The sequence below is a fragment of the Neovison vison genome, chromosome 13, assembly GCF_020171115.1.
Source record: "Neovison vison isolate M4711 chromosome 13, ASM_NN_V1, whole genome shotgun sequence".
NCBI classification, from domain to species: domain Eukaryota; kingdom Metazoa; phylum Chordata; class Mammalia; order Carnivora; family Mustelidae; genus Neogale; species Neogale vison.
Window position 1 is genome coordinate 99,536,311 of NC_058103.1, and position 14,031 is coordinate 99,550,341.

Consider the following 14,031-nt stretch of genomic DNA (forward strand, 5'->3'; position numbering starts at 1 on the left):
GAGATGTATACAGAGAACAAAAAATAAAAAACAAATCTTTACTCCCTCCATATGCTTTCTCCCCACCCCCCAAAAGTGGGAAAGAATATAAATTTTCAAGTTAGTTGAATGGTTTAATATGTTAGAGTAAATCAATACGAGGGAATATCATACAGCTATCAATTGTGACCACTACCTATAAACGTGGAGGACATTTAGGATCTGATGTTTAAATAGCATGTATGGTATTATTGTAGCTGTAAGAAATAAATGTAGCACACTTGAAAATTAATACACAAAAATGAAAACAACTAAGTTTGGGGAAAGTGATTATGTAGTTACTTGGTTAAATAGTTTTTTAATCTTATTATATTATCATTTAGCTTTTCTAAAAAATTATGTGCTTACAGGGTAATGGTTCTTTGGGATTGCCTAATATACCCGCTAAATTTCACATAAGCACCAAGCTCAGCCATCCTACAGCAGCTCCTGTGACCCAGAGGCAAGGGCATCTCAAGAGATGGAGGTCTTCACAATAGAGTCATGGAGTTCTAAGACATTGACTAGGTAGGTGATGATTCTCCTTCATACTTTTGTTTGTTGATTTCATTCTACAAGGAAGCAAAACAACTATTGTAGTTTATTCTACTTTTTCCTAGGTGTGGATGCCTTGAATTCATATTTTTAATTTTAATTTTAAGTAGTCTCCACACCCAATGTTGGGCTTGAACTCATGACCCTGAGATCAAGAGTGGCACGCTCTACCTACTGAGCCAGCCAGGTACCCCTGTATTTTAGTATTTTTAAATATAAATTGTTTTCCTTGGTGATCTCCAAATTAATTTCAGATGTCTAATATACACAAAGGTATAAGTAAACATAAAACTGCTCTTGGGTGGGCTAAAATAGCAATATTATGTAGGCGCATTCAGGAGGCAATTCAATTTCCTTTTCCTCCTTTCTCTCCTAAGTAAGCCCTCGGCATCCTGTACTGTCCATCCAGGGAAACAAAGACCCAAAAAAGGGCTGAACGTAGAAATGTAATAGTAAACTGGCTTAGCTCTTTACATGGAGAAACTGCTCTAGAAATACCTTTTCTTGCAAAGCAACATTGCCAATAGCATCACCAATAGACTGGCTACAAAGCCAGTCTCCCAGGAGTGAGGGAGGGAAGATTTATCCTTTAAAAAAGGGAGGGAAGAGGGTCACCTGGGTGGGCTCAGTGGGTTAAATAAAGCCTCTGCCTTCGGCTCAGGTCATGATCTCAGGGTCCTGCGATGGAGCCCCGCCTTGGGCTCTCGGCTCAGCGGAAAGCCTGCTTCCTCTTCTCTCTCTGCCTGCCTCTCTGCCTACTTGTGATCTCTGTCTGTCAAATAAACAACTAAAATCTTTAAAAAAATAAAAAAAATTTAAAAAATAAGAACGGAAAGAAAGAAAAAGAACCACAAGAAGGGTGGCTACTACAGCAAATGTCTACCTGGGTCTCCCTACACTGTCTTGGGTGAGCGCGGCCAAGAAGGCTTTTCCCCTACAAGCATGCCTTCCTTTGTTTAAGCCTTTATTCCTACTAAAAGAAAAGAAATACCCCCAACTGGGGAGTGGGATGTTTGGAATGTGTGCAAGTGTGTGGATTCATTAAACCTTAACAAGCATTGAGTACTTAAGTGAGGGAAGTTTACTGGGACCTCTAAAGGGAGGTAGGTTTTATCGGTTGACAGGGTGAAGAGAGAAATGCTGGTACCAAACCACCATGAAAACAAAACGAAGAGTTGAGCTCTGTTGCTGCTGTGGCCATCACATAACATGATGCTTTTCCTAAAATCACCTACATCGTCTATACTGATTTTTTTTTTTTAACGTGACTACAGCTTTTCCAGCATTTGTTGACTCCACGACTTCGTTTCGAGTCTCAATTGCAACCAGTCCAATAACTCTGGCTCTAAATTAGATAAGTAGAAAAAAAAAAAAGATGATCTTTGTATTAGATCTCTGAGTCTACACTGAATCATGCCTACATCTAAAACCAATATCTGTATGAGATGCAAGAGAATTTCCAAATAGTTCAAACTCCCATAAACAGCACTGTTTTTAATCTGTTGCCTACCACATACCAATGAGAAAAATCATGGTATCGTGTCATAAACTGCTATGCAAATGATGCTATTTGTAAGTATTAACATAATTTAGTGCTTACAGTCATATTCTCATTTCTAATAATTCTCCCAGAATGGAGTCTTTCTCTGGACTCTTAGCCTGCAGGATAGTCTTTCATCAAGAAGCTGAAATTTTTAATAACCTGCCAGCATATGTTTTGTATGTGCCAGGCTAGGCTTGATGACACAACATCTTCATTATCAAAAGAAACAGGTCTACCAACTGTAATAGGACATTAAAACATGCCTGTGCTCATAAAGTAATGCTTTGATGTCTAAATGCGCACCATTACCATGGTCTTCCAGAACAAAGGATAATTCTAATCCTAAATTCTCAGTAGCTGCACTCAATGGAGATGGCAGTTCACTTCTGCTCTGAATACAATTTCACTTTGAAGGCAAAAGAATGTCAATAGTCTCCTACCCGCCCCCCCCCCAAATTCTCTTTGGAACCACTTCACTTTTTATTTTTATTTTTGGCTTCCAACTATATCCTGGCTAAGCACCGTCCCTCACAGTATTAAACAGATTTCTGAGCAATTATTTTTTCCTTGTTAAGTTAAAAAAATGACATAGATAATTAATTATTCAAGAGTTTCACATTTAATACTATTAACGCTAATGCCAAATGTATTTGGTGACAATTTAAAATGGTGTAGTTTAAGTAATTGAAATTAAATAACGTGTAGTCAAGCTTTTAAGTGCAATTCAGCCATATGTCATTATTCCATATATTTTTAAACTTAAAGTCAAACATTTTAAATTTATCATAGTCTAGTATCAGGGAATTCTTTAAAAAGTATTAGCCGGAAATAGTGAGAAAAATACCTTGCACACCATCATTTTGATTTTTTTTAAATAAAAAAGTCTTATTTTCATAGTTTCATCTCAGCAGTTTTGCTTTAAAAAGAAAATTGAAATAAATACACAATATGAAATAAAATCCAGTTTAACAAGAACACATGAAAAATCTCTATGGGCTTCAAAATTAAATACATTTTCTTTGTTTTATTTTTTTTTCTAGAAGAGTAATTCACTTTGGTATGGTATCCCTTAAATAATATGTAAAAAGCTGGCCATGACAGGTTGTGCGTTTAGTCCATCCACTGATGGAGGAGGAAGAAAAGCCTGGAATAGATCATGGGGAGAACAGTAACATTTGTCAAAGGGAACTCTCACTTCTGACTGTTCTCTAGATTTATTCGTCATTTCACTTCCACAAGAATAATGTGGTTCTCTCTTGTGCGCCCCTCCCTTTCCATCACTTGTGTCTTTATTCACATACTGTTGTAGTGGGATGCTCAAAGCAGATAAAACTCATTGCCCAGCCCACTGCTATGTACATCGGCAGGGAAGGAATCGGTTAAGGGAATTTGCACCCAGATTTTCCTCATCAGTTATGCTTTCATTAGTATTAGCCAAAACAGAGATCTGACATGCAGAAAAGTCAGGGAGGTCTAGTCCTCTGGATGTAAAGTGAGGCAGCTTTAAAAATGGTGGGTTTAAATGATATACAAAGCCATTAAAGTTACTTTAATTATTAAGTACGTTTGGAACAGGCTAAGAAGTTGTACAATTCATCCTTTACCAGTATACATGGAAAAACCTATACACATCCTCTCATATGCTAAGGCTTCTTCCCTATTACTTAGCTTTTGCTGGGAGATTTTCTGGCTGAGATGTATTATTTTCTCAACATCTCATAGGGACCAGCGGTTACATAAATTTCCTTGAACTGTCTTCAGAAACATATGACTGCTGACAGAATGCTTTTATACATTAGCTTCCAGGTGACAACCATTCACTACTAGAACTTGTCTCTCATAATAAAACACAGCTAGCATAATAACAACACTCATTAGAAGCAGATGATTGAGACCCACTTAGACGAAAAGATGAGATTTGTAATGTTATTTGAATATGGTAAAAAAAAAAATTACTTCCCAATTACCATAATCAACTTGAAGACTTTTAGGGCCCAAAAAGGGGCATTTAAAATAACCTAATCAGGGACGCCTGGGTGGCTCAGTTGGTTGGACAACTTCCTTTGTCTCAGGTCATGATCCCGGAGTCCCGGGATCGAGTCCCACATCGGGCTCCCAGCTCCACGGGGAGTCTGCTTCTCCCTCTGACCTTCTCCTCGCTCATGCTCTCTCACTGTCTCTCTCTCAAATAAACAAATAAAAATCTTTAAATTAAAAAAAAATAAATAACCTAATCATACAGGCTTCCAGTTATGAAGATAACTGGAATGAATAAGTCATAGGGATGAAAGTGACGGCATAGGGAATGTAGTCAATGGTGGTGTCGTAGAGCTGTATGGTGGTGACGCTTGTCGTGAGTACTGCAAAATGTGGAGAGTGCTGTTTGTACACCTGAAACTAATGTAACATTGTGTGGCAATGCTAACTCAAATTTTAAAAAATTTTAAAAATATATGAGAAATAATATTCAAGTAGCTTGATCAAGCCCATTCACTTTATATATGAAGACTAAGGCCCAAGAAAGTCAAAATTGACACGTCCAAGATCTCACTGCTGACAGGTGATGCAGCTGAGTCTAGAAGAAAGTGCTCTCACCTCCCAGCGGAGCCTTTTGCACCATCTCCTAACTGCTCACAAACACCATGGGCTTATGTCAACATTGAACTCACCTGTGCCCATTTCTTCCTCCAGTTCTCACGGCCATATCTGCTCTTCTCCTGTAGGAACCACTTGTAGCACTGTAGATGAGAAGCAACGTCACAAAAGGCAGTCCCGTTTCCTCCAAACTCATAGTCCATTTTAAAGAGCCATCGTTGAATTTCCAGGTGATCTATGACCAGCTGACCTAGCTGTTCTAGCATCTGTGGGGTCCAAGACATAGCAATATTTAATATGGCTCGTTTTCTGATTCGTTCTTATTGTATGAACTTAGTTGTATTCAGGTGTATTCAAATGGTCTCTTCATTTGGTTATCTTCTAAATATTAAGACAGATTAGAAGTTGTAAGTGATATATATATGATGTGAAGAAATCACTAACCACTAGGACCAAAGGAGAGAGAGGGAGAGAGAGTGAGCATAAACTGGGTGAGGGGCAGAGGGAGAAGCAAGCTCCTTGCTGAGCAGAGAGCCCCACACGGGACTCAGTCCCAGGACCCTGAGATCTTGACCTGACCCAAAGGCAAACACTTAACTGACTGAGCCACCCAGGTACCCCTAGAGCATTATGTGTCTACTTACTGATTTTTCAAATGCTTTTTTTTTTTTATAGTTTCAAGTCCATAATGAGTTATAGTCTTGAGAACTTTAACTGTTTGGAGCTTTGCTGAGTTTCTAAATGCTATAACCTATAAAGGTTTAATTGTTTCCTCATTAGCGTACATGAAATGCATTTGTTTGGTCAGTTGGCCAAGTATTTCACAAGTATTATGTGGACAAGACAGATAAACGAGATAAAACATTCATGAAAAACAACTATGTTTTAATTGAGACAGTATTTCCTCAAGAACTGGGCTCAATCCCATGGGAATGGAAGGGTTAGAAGTTGAAGCTTTACTATGACAATGACGGCCAACATTTAACTTTACTGAACTCTCCATAGGAGCCTGGCGTTTGGCTAGGCTCTTTTCATGAATTTTATGTTGGAATGCTCAAAAATGAAGCAGGCATCACTATTAGTTCCATTTTGTACAGGAATAATTGAGTTTCAGCTGATTTGTTATTTTTTTAAAACATTTTATTTATTTGAGAGAGTGAGAGAGAAAGAGAGGAGGAGCAGAAGAGGAGGGAGAGGGAGAAGCAGACTCCTTGCTCAGCAGGGAGCCAGAGGTGGGGCTCAATCCCAGGACCCTGGGATCCTAACCTGACTCAGTTAATTTAAATGACTTGCCCACAATCCGCAATCACCTGGTGTTCAGTTGAAAAGCAGAGACTCCACCCAGGGTGCTCTGATTCCAGCACCTGTGTTCCCCTGCTCTCCACATGCTGCCTACTTCAGTCCACAGAGAGGTGCTGGAGGAGGGTGAGGTGGACCAAGAAGTCAGAAGAGGAGCAAGAGAAGCAATTTTCCTTGTAGTCAATTAAGCCACTTCGGATAAATTTGAATCAGGCAAAAGTCTATGGCCCAGATTACTTGATTATAAATAATACTCTACTAGTAGAGCCTTGGAGAAAAACAACCCATTAGATCACAGAATGATTTTTTGTCTGGTCTCCCCGTCAGATGTTCTGGTCTGTATTACCCATAAAGAAACAAAACAGGGGCGCCTGGGTGGCTCAGTGGGTTAAAGCCTCTGCCTTCGGCTCAGGTCATGATCCCAGGGTCCTGGGATCGAGCCCCGCATCAGGCTCTCTGCTCAGCAGGGAGACTGCTCCCTCTTCCTCTCTCTCTCTCTCTGTGTGCCTCTCTGCCTACTTGTGATCTCTGTCTGTCAAATAAATAAATAAAAAATCTTAAAAAAAAAAAAAAGAAACAAAACAGTACTAAGCATTCTCTCTTCTGAGCTCTCTTTATGGTCCTCTGTACTTGGGGAGGTCTCTGTGATGCTCTTATTCTCTTGTCTTTGGATGATTTGCTCACCGAACAGATTTTTAGATTTTGAGGTTTTTTTAACCAAGGAGTGTGAAAGGACTCGAGTCTGTAGTTCTGCTGAAGTCTAGAGCTAGCAGATTAAAATTATTTTGAGTAAGGACACAATCTGTTCTCCTGCGTTGTGTCTTTTCAGCAAATCTTCCTGGGGGTGTTACACTACACAGCAGTATGGAAGTGATATCAAAATGGGTGTACTTGGGATCCCCGGAAGCCCCATGCAACCATGGGGTATTCAATTAGGGTGGAAATGGGATTGTCTTAGCTCCCTAATTATCAAGTAGTGTCTGCAGATAATTTGGTGTTTAAATGACAAGTACTCTCGTCTGCATACCATATGGCCATGAGCATAGCCTAGGAAGGTTTTGTAACGTGCCTTTCAAAGTTACATCCCTTCTTTCTTTAATGTGTTGAGAAGACAGATCATTTATTTATTTATTTATTTTAAAAGATTTTATTTATTTATTTGACAGAGAGAGACACAGCGAGAGAGGGAACACAAGCAGGGTGAGTCAGAAGCAGGCTTCCTGCTGAGCAAGGAACCTGGTGCAGGTCTCGATCCCAGGACTCTGACATCATGACCTGAGCCAAAGGCAGACACTTAACGACTGAGCCACAGAGGCACCCTCAGATTCTATATTTAATCATACTTTGCTGTATCATGATCACACTTTGCAGAAGTAGAAATGGTCTCTGGCTCTTGATATCTGTTGAAATTCTCTTGCTAACGTTTAGGAAAGGTGTTCCAGGCTTTTTAGTGGCCTGGCCTTCACAGTCTTCATAGCCATAGACTTTTTCATTGTATGTTCAGATATATTGCATATTTGGAGGTTTCAACTACTAACAGAATTATTATCTGTTTCTTCCAAATCCTATTATTTGTTGCTGCTGAGAATCCTATAAATGGGTGTCTGTTGATGGATCCCCTACAGTAATGAAGAGGATCAATAGTATTGTAAAGACTGCACCACTGGAAAGAATTATGTGCTATCTTTAAGTGAAAATTGAACAGTGCTTTTAAAATAGCATCGCCAGTTTTGATTATTTAACCGAAGCTGTCGATATTTTATATGGAGTGCATGTCAGAAAGAGAGCTTGCATGGTTACTTTATGGATCAAAAGAGGAAATGCTCACTGGGCTCATGCTAGATTTAAAAAACAAACAAATAAATTACTTAATCATAAACCAAGGGACTTTACGCTATTTCCAAACATTTATCAATTTTCTATTTGAGTCTATCTGTTCAAAAGAGGTAATATATTTTTTAATTGCCATTTAATTTACGCTGGTATAGAGCAGAAGTAGAAAAACGTTGGCTGCTAAAATCCAGCTGATAGTCTGGAATATTTATTCACCTAAATTAAAATAATCACAGCTTTCTTTCACCGGCTTTAAGTTTATGATGCACATCGGTAAAAAGTCAGTGTTATTGATTCATCACCATCTGCAAATTCAAAACGCTGACACACTCAGATTCGGTAGGGCAGTCACTATTTGGAAAAATCTCAATGGAGTACTTTCATTCTTGATGACCTCAGATGTATGTTTTCAAACAAGTGGAGGGGAAGTCAGTGATGACTTGGTTTATCGTGATACAATTTGCACATGCCATAGGTTAAATGACGTCCCTCAAATCCGAGTTGTCTACAAGGAGGTTTTCCTGCTTCTGAATACCAGCATGAGAGGGAGGTTTTACTGCTTTCCCCAACAAACTGCATACAGTTCTAAAACACTTCCTAGCAAAGATGGCCCAAGTTCTCATCAAGTCAAGGTGAAAGCAAGACTTCCTATAAATTTTGCACACTCATTTTAAAGTTTTGAAGATGGTTTCGTGTAATGGACATATGTAAAATTATAGTCTGAAAGTGCATTTCACTTGTCTCCAATCTCTCAGCTGAGTATTCCACTGGGAAGCAGAGTCGAGCAATCCCCTTTTTACCTTCAAATTCCAGTGGAGAATAATGGCGGTCAACAGTGGGGCACACCAGCTCACGGGGAGCCTCTGTCTCACTCATTAAAATGGCCTGTGCTGGCTTTTTCCACACTCTGTCATCTTCAAGAGCGACTTCCTTCACGAGCCCACGTATTGCCCTAGTACACTCTAGCAAGACAATTTTAGGGCAATTTAATAAGTTAACAATACCTTCAGACTAGTCTCTGAGAAGTACAATTTGTTGAAAGCCTTGATTTGGGGAGCTCGGCAGCTATGACATTCGGAATGTTGTGATCAAGCGACTGAGGGAAGGAGGAGGATCCTTAAGGATCATCCCTCACACACCACTTCATTGCACACCGTTCTTTAGGTTCCTGAGAACTGGGTGCCTGCAGTAACTGTGACTGGCTGGGAGTGATGGTCAAGAGATGTACTGAAACAGAGGTTAGGGAATGTTCACATCCATTTGTCTTTCTATTTCTTTCTTGTAAAAAAAAGGTAGAGGTTAAATCGGAGAACACATGCTGGAGCTGACTCCAAGATCATTTCTAGTAACTAATATTATAGTTCTCTAAATAGTTAGGATCCTACCTGTTTGCCGAAGGAATTTGGATCTGGTGCAAAGCAAAGACACAGGTGCAGGTAGTTTTATTCCAGATCTGTTTCCTGTCCTCTTCCTGGGATTTTTCTCCTACTCCCTTTATGGCCCTTTCCTGAGGAGCCAAAGGATTGTTTTACAGGGCCAAGGATGTGTGCAGCCCTCGGCTGTAGGACCTCTGCAACCTGATTCGGCAGAACGGCTCACCTTTCCAAACCTGATCCTTTTCACCCAAACTGACTCTTGCATTTCTTAAGTCCTCCTAAATGACTGGCTAGCTAATATGATGATCAACTAATCCATGTAAGGTGATAAATACTGAGAGCAAATTAGTACATCGACAGGGCCTTCATTGGCTTAACCCAAATGAATAAATATCTTGAGTAATTCCCACAATTTCTGCAAGGCCAAGAGGAAGATACTTTGAAACACGAAGACCTAACGCAGATCCCATCAAATAACTTAAGCATTCCATGTATTCCTCATTGGGTTAGGGCTGGCTCCAGAAGACCTGAAGTTCCCACAAGGTCAAGAGGGTGTGCCATACTTGAGAAGAGCCTCCCTCGTCCACCCCGCATACCTGTTGGTGATGACAGATGCCATATACTCCAGGAGGGACGGGCACATTGGCGCTCTCAAAGACCCATTTGCTTCCAGACTTGCTACTGTAAAGATGAGCTATTTCAGGCTCCGGACCCAGGATGGGTATGTTTAACATATCTGCCACAGCCAAGTCATCTCTGTGCAGGAGCCCACTGACAATGTAGGCCTCTTTTCCTTGGATGAGATTTTTTATTCTTTTGATCGCCTTGGGACTGTACATCAGGTAAGTGGCCAGGCACATATGATGCTTCTGGGGGGTGGGGGGAGACCATATCATTCTTGTTAAAAGGTGTTCTTTTTCTAGTCCATATGCCCAATTTATAATGTTGCACACAATAAATGCATTATTAATAGCAGGCTGGGTTGTGACCTATCCTGTTGTTTAGCAGTTTAAATTGATAAAAGCTGTTGGGGTGAGGTTCCATAATCGCTCACATCTTTAGTGCATTGGAAATGGGCTCACTGGGAATAGAACTAATTACTACACATCTGTATTTATTTGATCCACGTGGAATTATCCTTCTGTCAGAAGGAAAAGAGGCTGGCGGCCTTTGGATAATAGTGATTCATCTCTGCAACACTTCTGGCATGGTTTAATACTAAAGCGTCTGGAAAATCAATACAAAAAATGAAGAAAAAAGCCTTACAGTATGCTTTACTCTACGGGATTCCTAATCTGACTACTCTTTAAGTGACTGGGTAGGCAAAGGGCGCACAGATACTCTTTTTCCAAAGTTCTACCATCAAGTCCACTTTAGAAAACATGTACTTTTATAATGATTATTTTGGTTTTTAGGCAACACTCTGGACAGGATTCATGGATAGAAAATATTTGAAAATTTCAGTGAGACTTAAATTTATTTTTCAAAGGAAAACTATTTTTGACAGTTTAGACCTTGCTCAATAATACATGTGACTGCTCATTCAATTGAAATAAATAATTCTGGCACATCTAGGAGGGGCAGAGGACAGAGCCGCCTGGTCAGCACACACTGAAACCAGTAAAGCATGTCTCTGCATTTTAGGAGTGGGGACACAAGTGAGTACGGTCAATGGATAACTAATACAAGGTAGAGAAGGGCCATAAAAAATTAGAGGGCTCAGAGGCATGGAGGAGGGAGGCAGAGGCCATGTGCTGGTGGGGGCAGCAGAAAAGGCAAATTACTAATTCTCCTTGGACCTCGGTTTCCTCATCTGTAAAATGAGTATAACAATAATACCCAACTCATAGGGATGCTGCAAGGATTCAATGAGATAATTCATGAAAAGCACTTACATAATAAGCACTTAATGAATGTTAGTTCATATTATTATTATGAAATCATAGGCTGGGGTCAAGATGAATTTTGAAGGATAGGGAGGATTTAGTCAGGTGAGGATGGGCATACAAAAGACATTAGCCAAGAATGGAATATGAGAACCCAAGACTGTTCATTTCCTCTAGAGAGGAGGGCATCACGGCACATGAGAATGTGCTGGGGACTTGGGAGTTCTGGCTTAGAATCCAGCTCTGTCACTTTTAAGCTTCCTGAACTTGGGCAAGCGATTTACACTCCCTCTGCCGTTTCTCCAACTGTTTTTTAAAAAAATATATATTAAAAAAGATATATTTATTTTATCTTAGAGAGAGATTGAGAGCAAGTTGGGGGAGGAGCAAAGGGAGAGAATCCCCAGGCAGACTCCCTGCTGAGTGGGGAGCCAGATTCAGGTCTCCATCTTAAGACCCGTGAGATCATGACCTGAGCAGAAGCCAAAAGTCGGATGCTCAACTGACTGAGCCACCCAGAATGCCCCAGTTTCTCCATCTGTTAAATGGAAATAAAAATACCTATTTGTTGGCTTGCTCTAAGGATAAAATAAGATCATGAATACACTACACCTTTTATAATGCATGGCATTGAGTTGATATTCAATAAATGGTAGTAATTATTGTTACGGAGAAAAACTCTCTTTTTTAAAATAAAGTCATTAAAATGGGGCGCCTGGGTGGCTCAGTGGGTTAAGCCTCTGCCTTTGGCCTGGGTCATGATCTCAGGGTCCTGGGATCGAGCCCTGCATCAGGCTTTCTGCTCATCAGGGAGCCTGCTTCCTCCTCTCTCTCTGCCTGCTTCTCTGCCTACTTGTGATCTCTGTTAAATAAATAAATAAAATCTTAAAAAAAAATACCGTGCAAATTATATAATGCAAGATGCCAGTGTCTTAAGGGAGTTAAGGGATTTTGTAGACTTGCACCTACTTCCCCAATTCTGATCAAAATTATCTACTGAACATGGCATAAAAATGCAGAGAAATGCTAAGCAACTGTTTCCGGGAATGTTAGCAGCACCGGTTTGCAAATTGTTAGAAAGTGTAATGATAAGTAGGGGAGAAAGAGAATGAGGAAAGCCCCTGGGTTTCAGTACCACCTGAATTTGTAACTTGCAAGGTGATTTAGAAAACTCAACCTTTCTGAGCTTCAACCCCCATATTCAAATAATGCATTGACCAGAAGTCTCTAGGGTCTTTCCATCTCTGAAATAACTTTCCCTTTAAAACCAGAGCTCTTCTGGGCTTACTGTTTAATGGGTACAGAAATTCTGCTTGAAATGTTGACAAAGTTTTGCAAATGGATAATGTGATGGTTGCACAACGGTGGGAATGTACTTAAAGCCACTGAACTGCGCACCAAACATGATTAAAATGGTAGATTTTATGGTATGTGTATTTTGCCCCCAATTAGATAAAAAGACAAAAAAACCAGAGCCCCTCTGAGAAGAGGATGGAAATAGTTTACGCTATGGGGCCCCTCTTCCCGGGCAAGTGTTCTAGTCTCAGCTCTTAGATATAAGCCTCATGCCTTTTCTACCATAATTTAAATCCATTTGCAACACCTACTTCGGAGAATGTCTAGGAAACCCAGTGCTCAACGAGACAATGGCTGGTACCACCTCTTGAGTCTGTGTTTCCCATCTGTTTAATTACCGTCTTTTTTCTGTGTTTTTCTTACCTCTTTCCATGCCCCACAGATTATTCCAATGAGGAAAGGTAAACAAATTAAATATTGGGGAGAACTGGGGACTTGAGTCATAATATGTGTCACACAGTGGGCTTTACAGGGTACTTAGAAAAGTGTTTCGAGGTGGCCGTGCCCTCAGTGTCAAGGTCACAAGACCAAAATCTCTGATACTGTTCTCTTGTTTGACCCACAAAACATTGTACCAGTGAACAACTCCTCTTTTGGAAGTGAAGAAATAAAGGCTCGAGTGATTTGCCCAGAGTCACACAGCTAGCAAACAGCAGAGGCAGGATTGAAACCGGGTACTGGCACAGTTTCTTGCTGCGGTTAACGCAACTTCTCCCATTCTCCAGACAGAGTAGTGAAGGTCTGGTGAGTTTATGAGGTGTGATGAGGGGGTGGCAGATGCCGCGATAGAGCCTAATGTTAGGGTTCTGAGCCACTTCCAGCCAGGCTGGGTTTTTGGCTCTTCTGCTGGCGAGTACGCAGCCGGACTCTGGTTTATAGTCATCTGTGGGCCTGCCTTGTTCTTCAGGCAAGATGGCCCCATACTATTGTGTTCGCTATGTGTTTAGTAAAGATTTGAATATGAGTGAGTGATGGCACAGGACATGTTACTGACCGCGGGTCTTGTATGACCATGGAGAGAAAATCGGGATCATCAGATCCAGGCAACAGATTAGCGCAGATGACAAAAGTCTAAAATGTTCCTCGTTTCATAACATTGTTACATACATTTGATTTATCACCGCTAATTTTTTTTTTTTGACCTGAGACAAAAAGTCTTCGTAAACATTAGAATGTTCAAAACCAGACGTGATGACTTTATAAGAGCACTTTTTACCATTACAGAGTCAAGCATCGTATAGTAAATTGGAGAGATGTACAAACAGATTTTTGGCACGCTTTAAAAAAAAATCTCCTCAAAGCCATCCATTTGAATGAAAATCAGCACTGATACAGTCTCTGTCACCCATTAAAAGGAAATAAAGCAATAACTGAACATGAGCAGGAACTGATGTGCAAGTGAGAGTTTAATTTTTGTATTTTAAAAAGTTGATTGCCTATGAGTGATTAATTACTCAAACAATTTAAATGTAAACCATGAGAAGTAGTGAGCACTTAAAAAAGATTCCCTGCTCGTTTCTACTCACCAAGAGACAGACCTAACTATGAATGTGACTCAGGGGACCTGTTA

The 14,031-nt window shown here is 40.2% G+C and overlaps 1 protein-coding gene across 2 annotated transcripts in view; it reads right to left on the reverse strand.

Moving 5' to 3' along the window:
* Positions 1-14,031, reverse strand: part of IQCH (IQ motif containing H) — a 101,183-nt gene that overhangs the window by 69,295 nt on the left and 17,857 nt on the right. For both annotated transcript variants that reach the window (XM_044229596.1, XM_044229597.1), the window contains exon 5: positions 4,786-4,977. In XM_044229596.1, the coding sequence (XP_044085531.1) occupies positions 4,786-4,977 (192 nt within the window). The remainder of the gene's footprint in view (positions 1-4,785; positions 4,978-14,031) is intronic.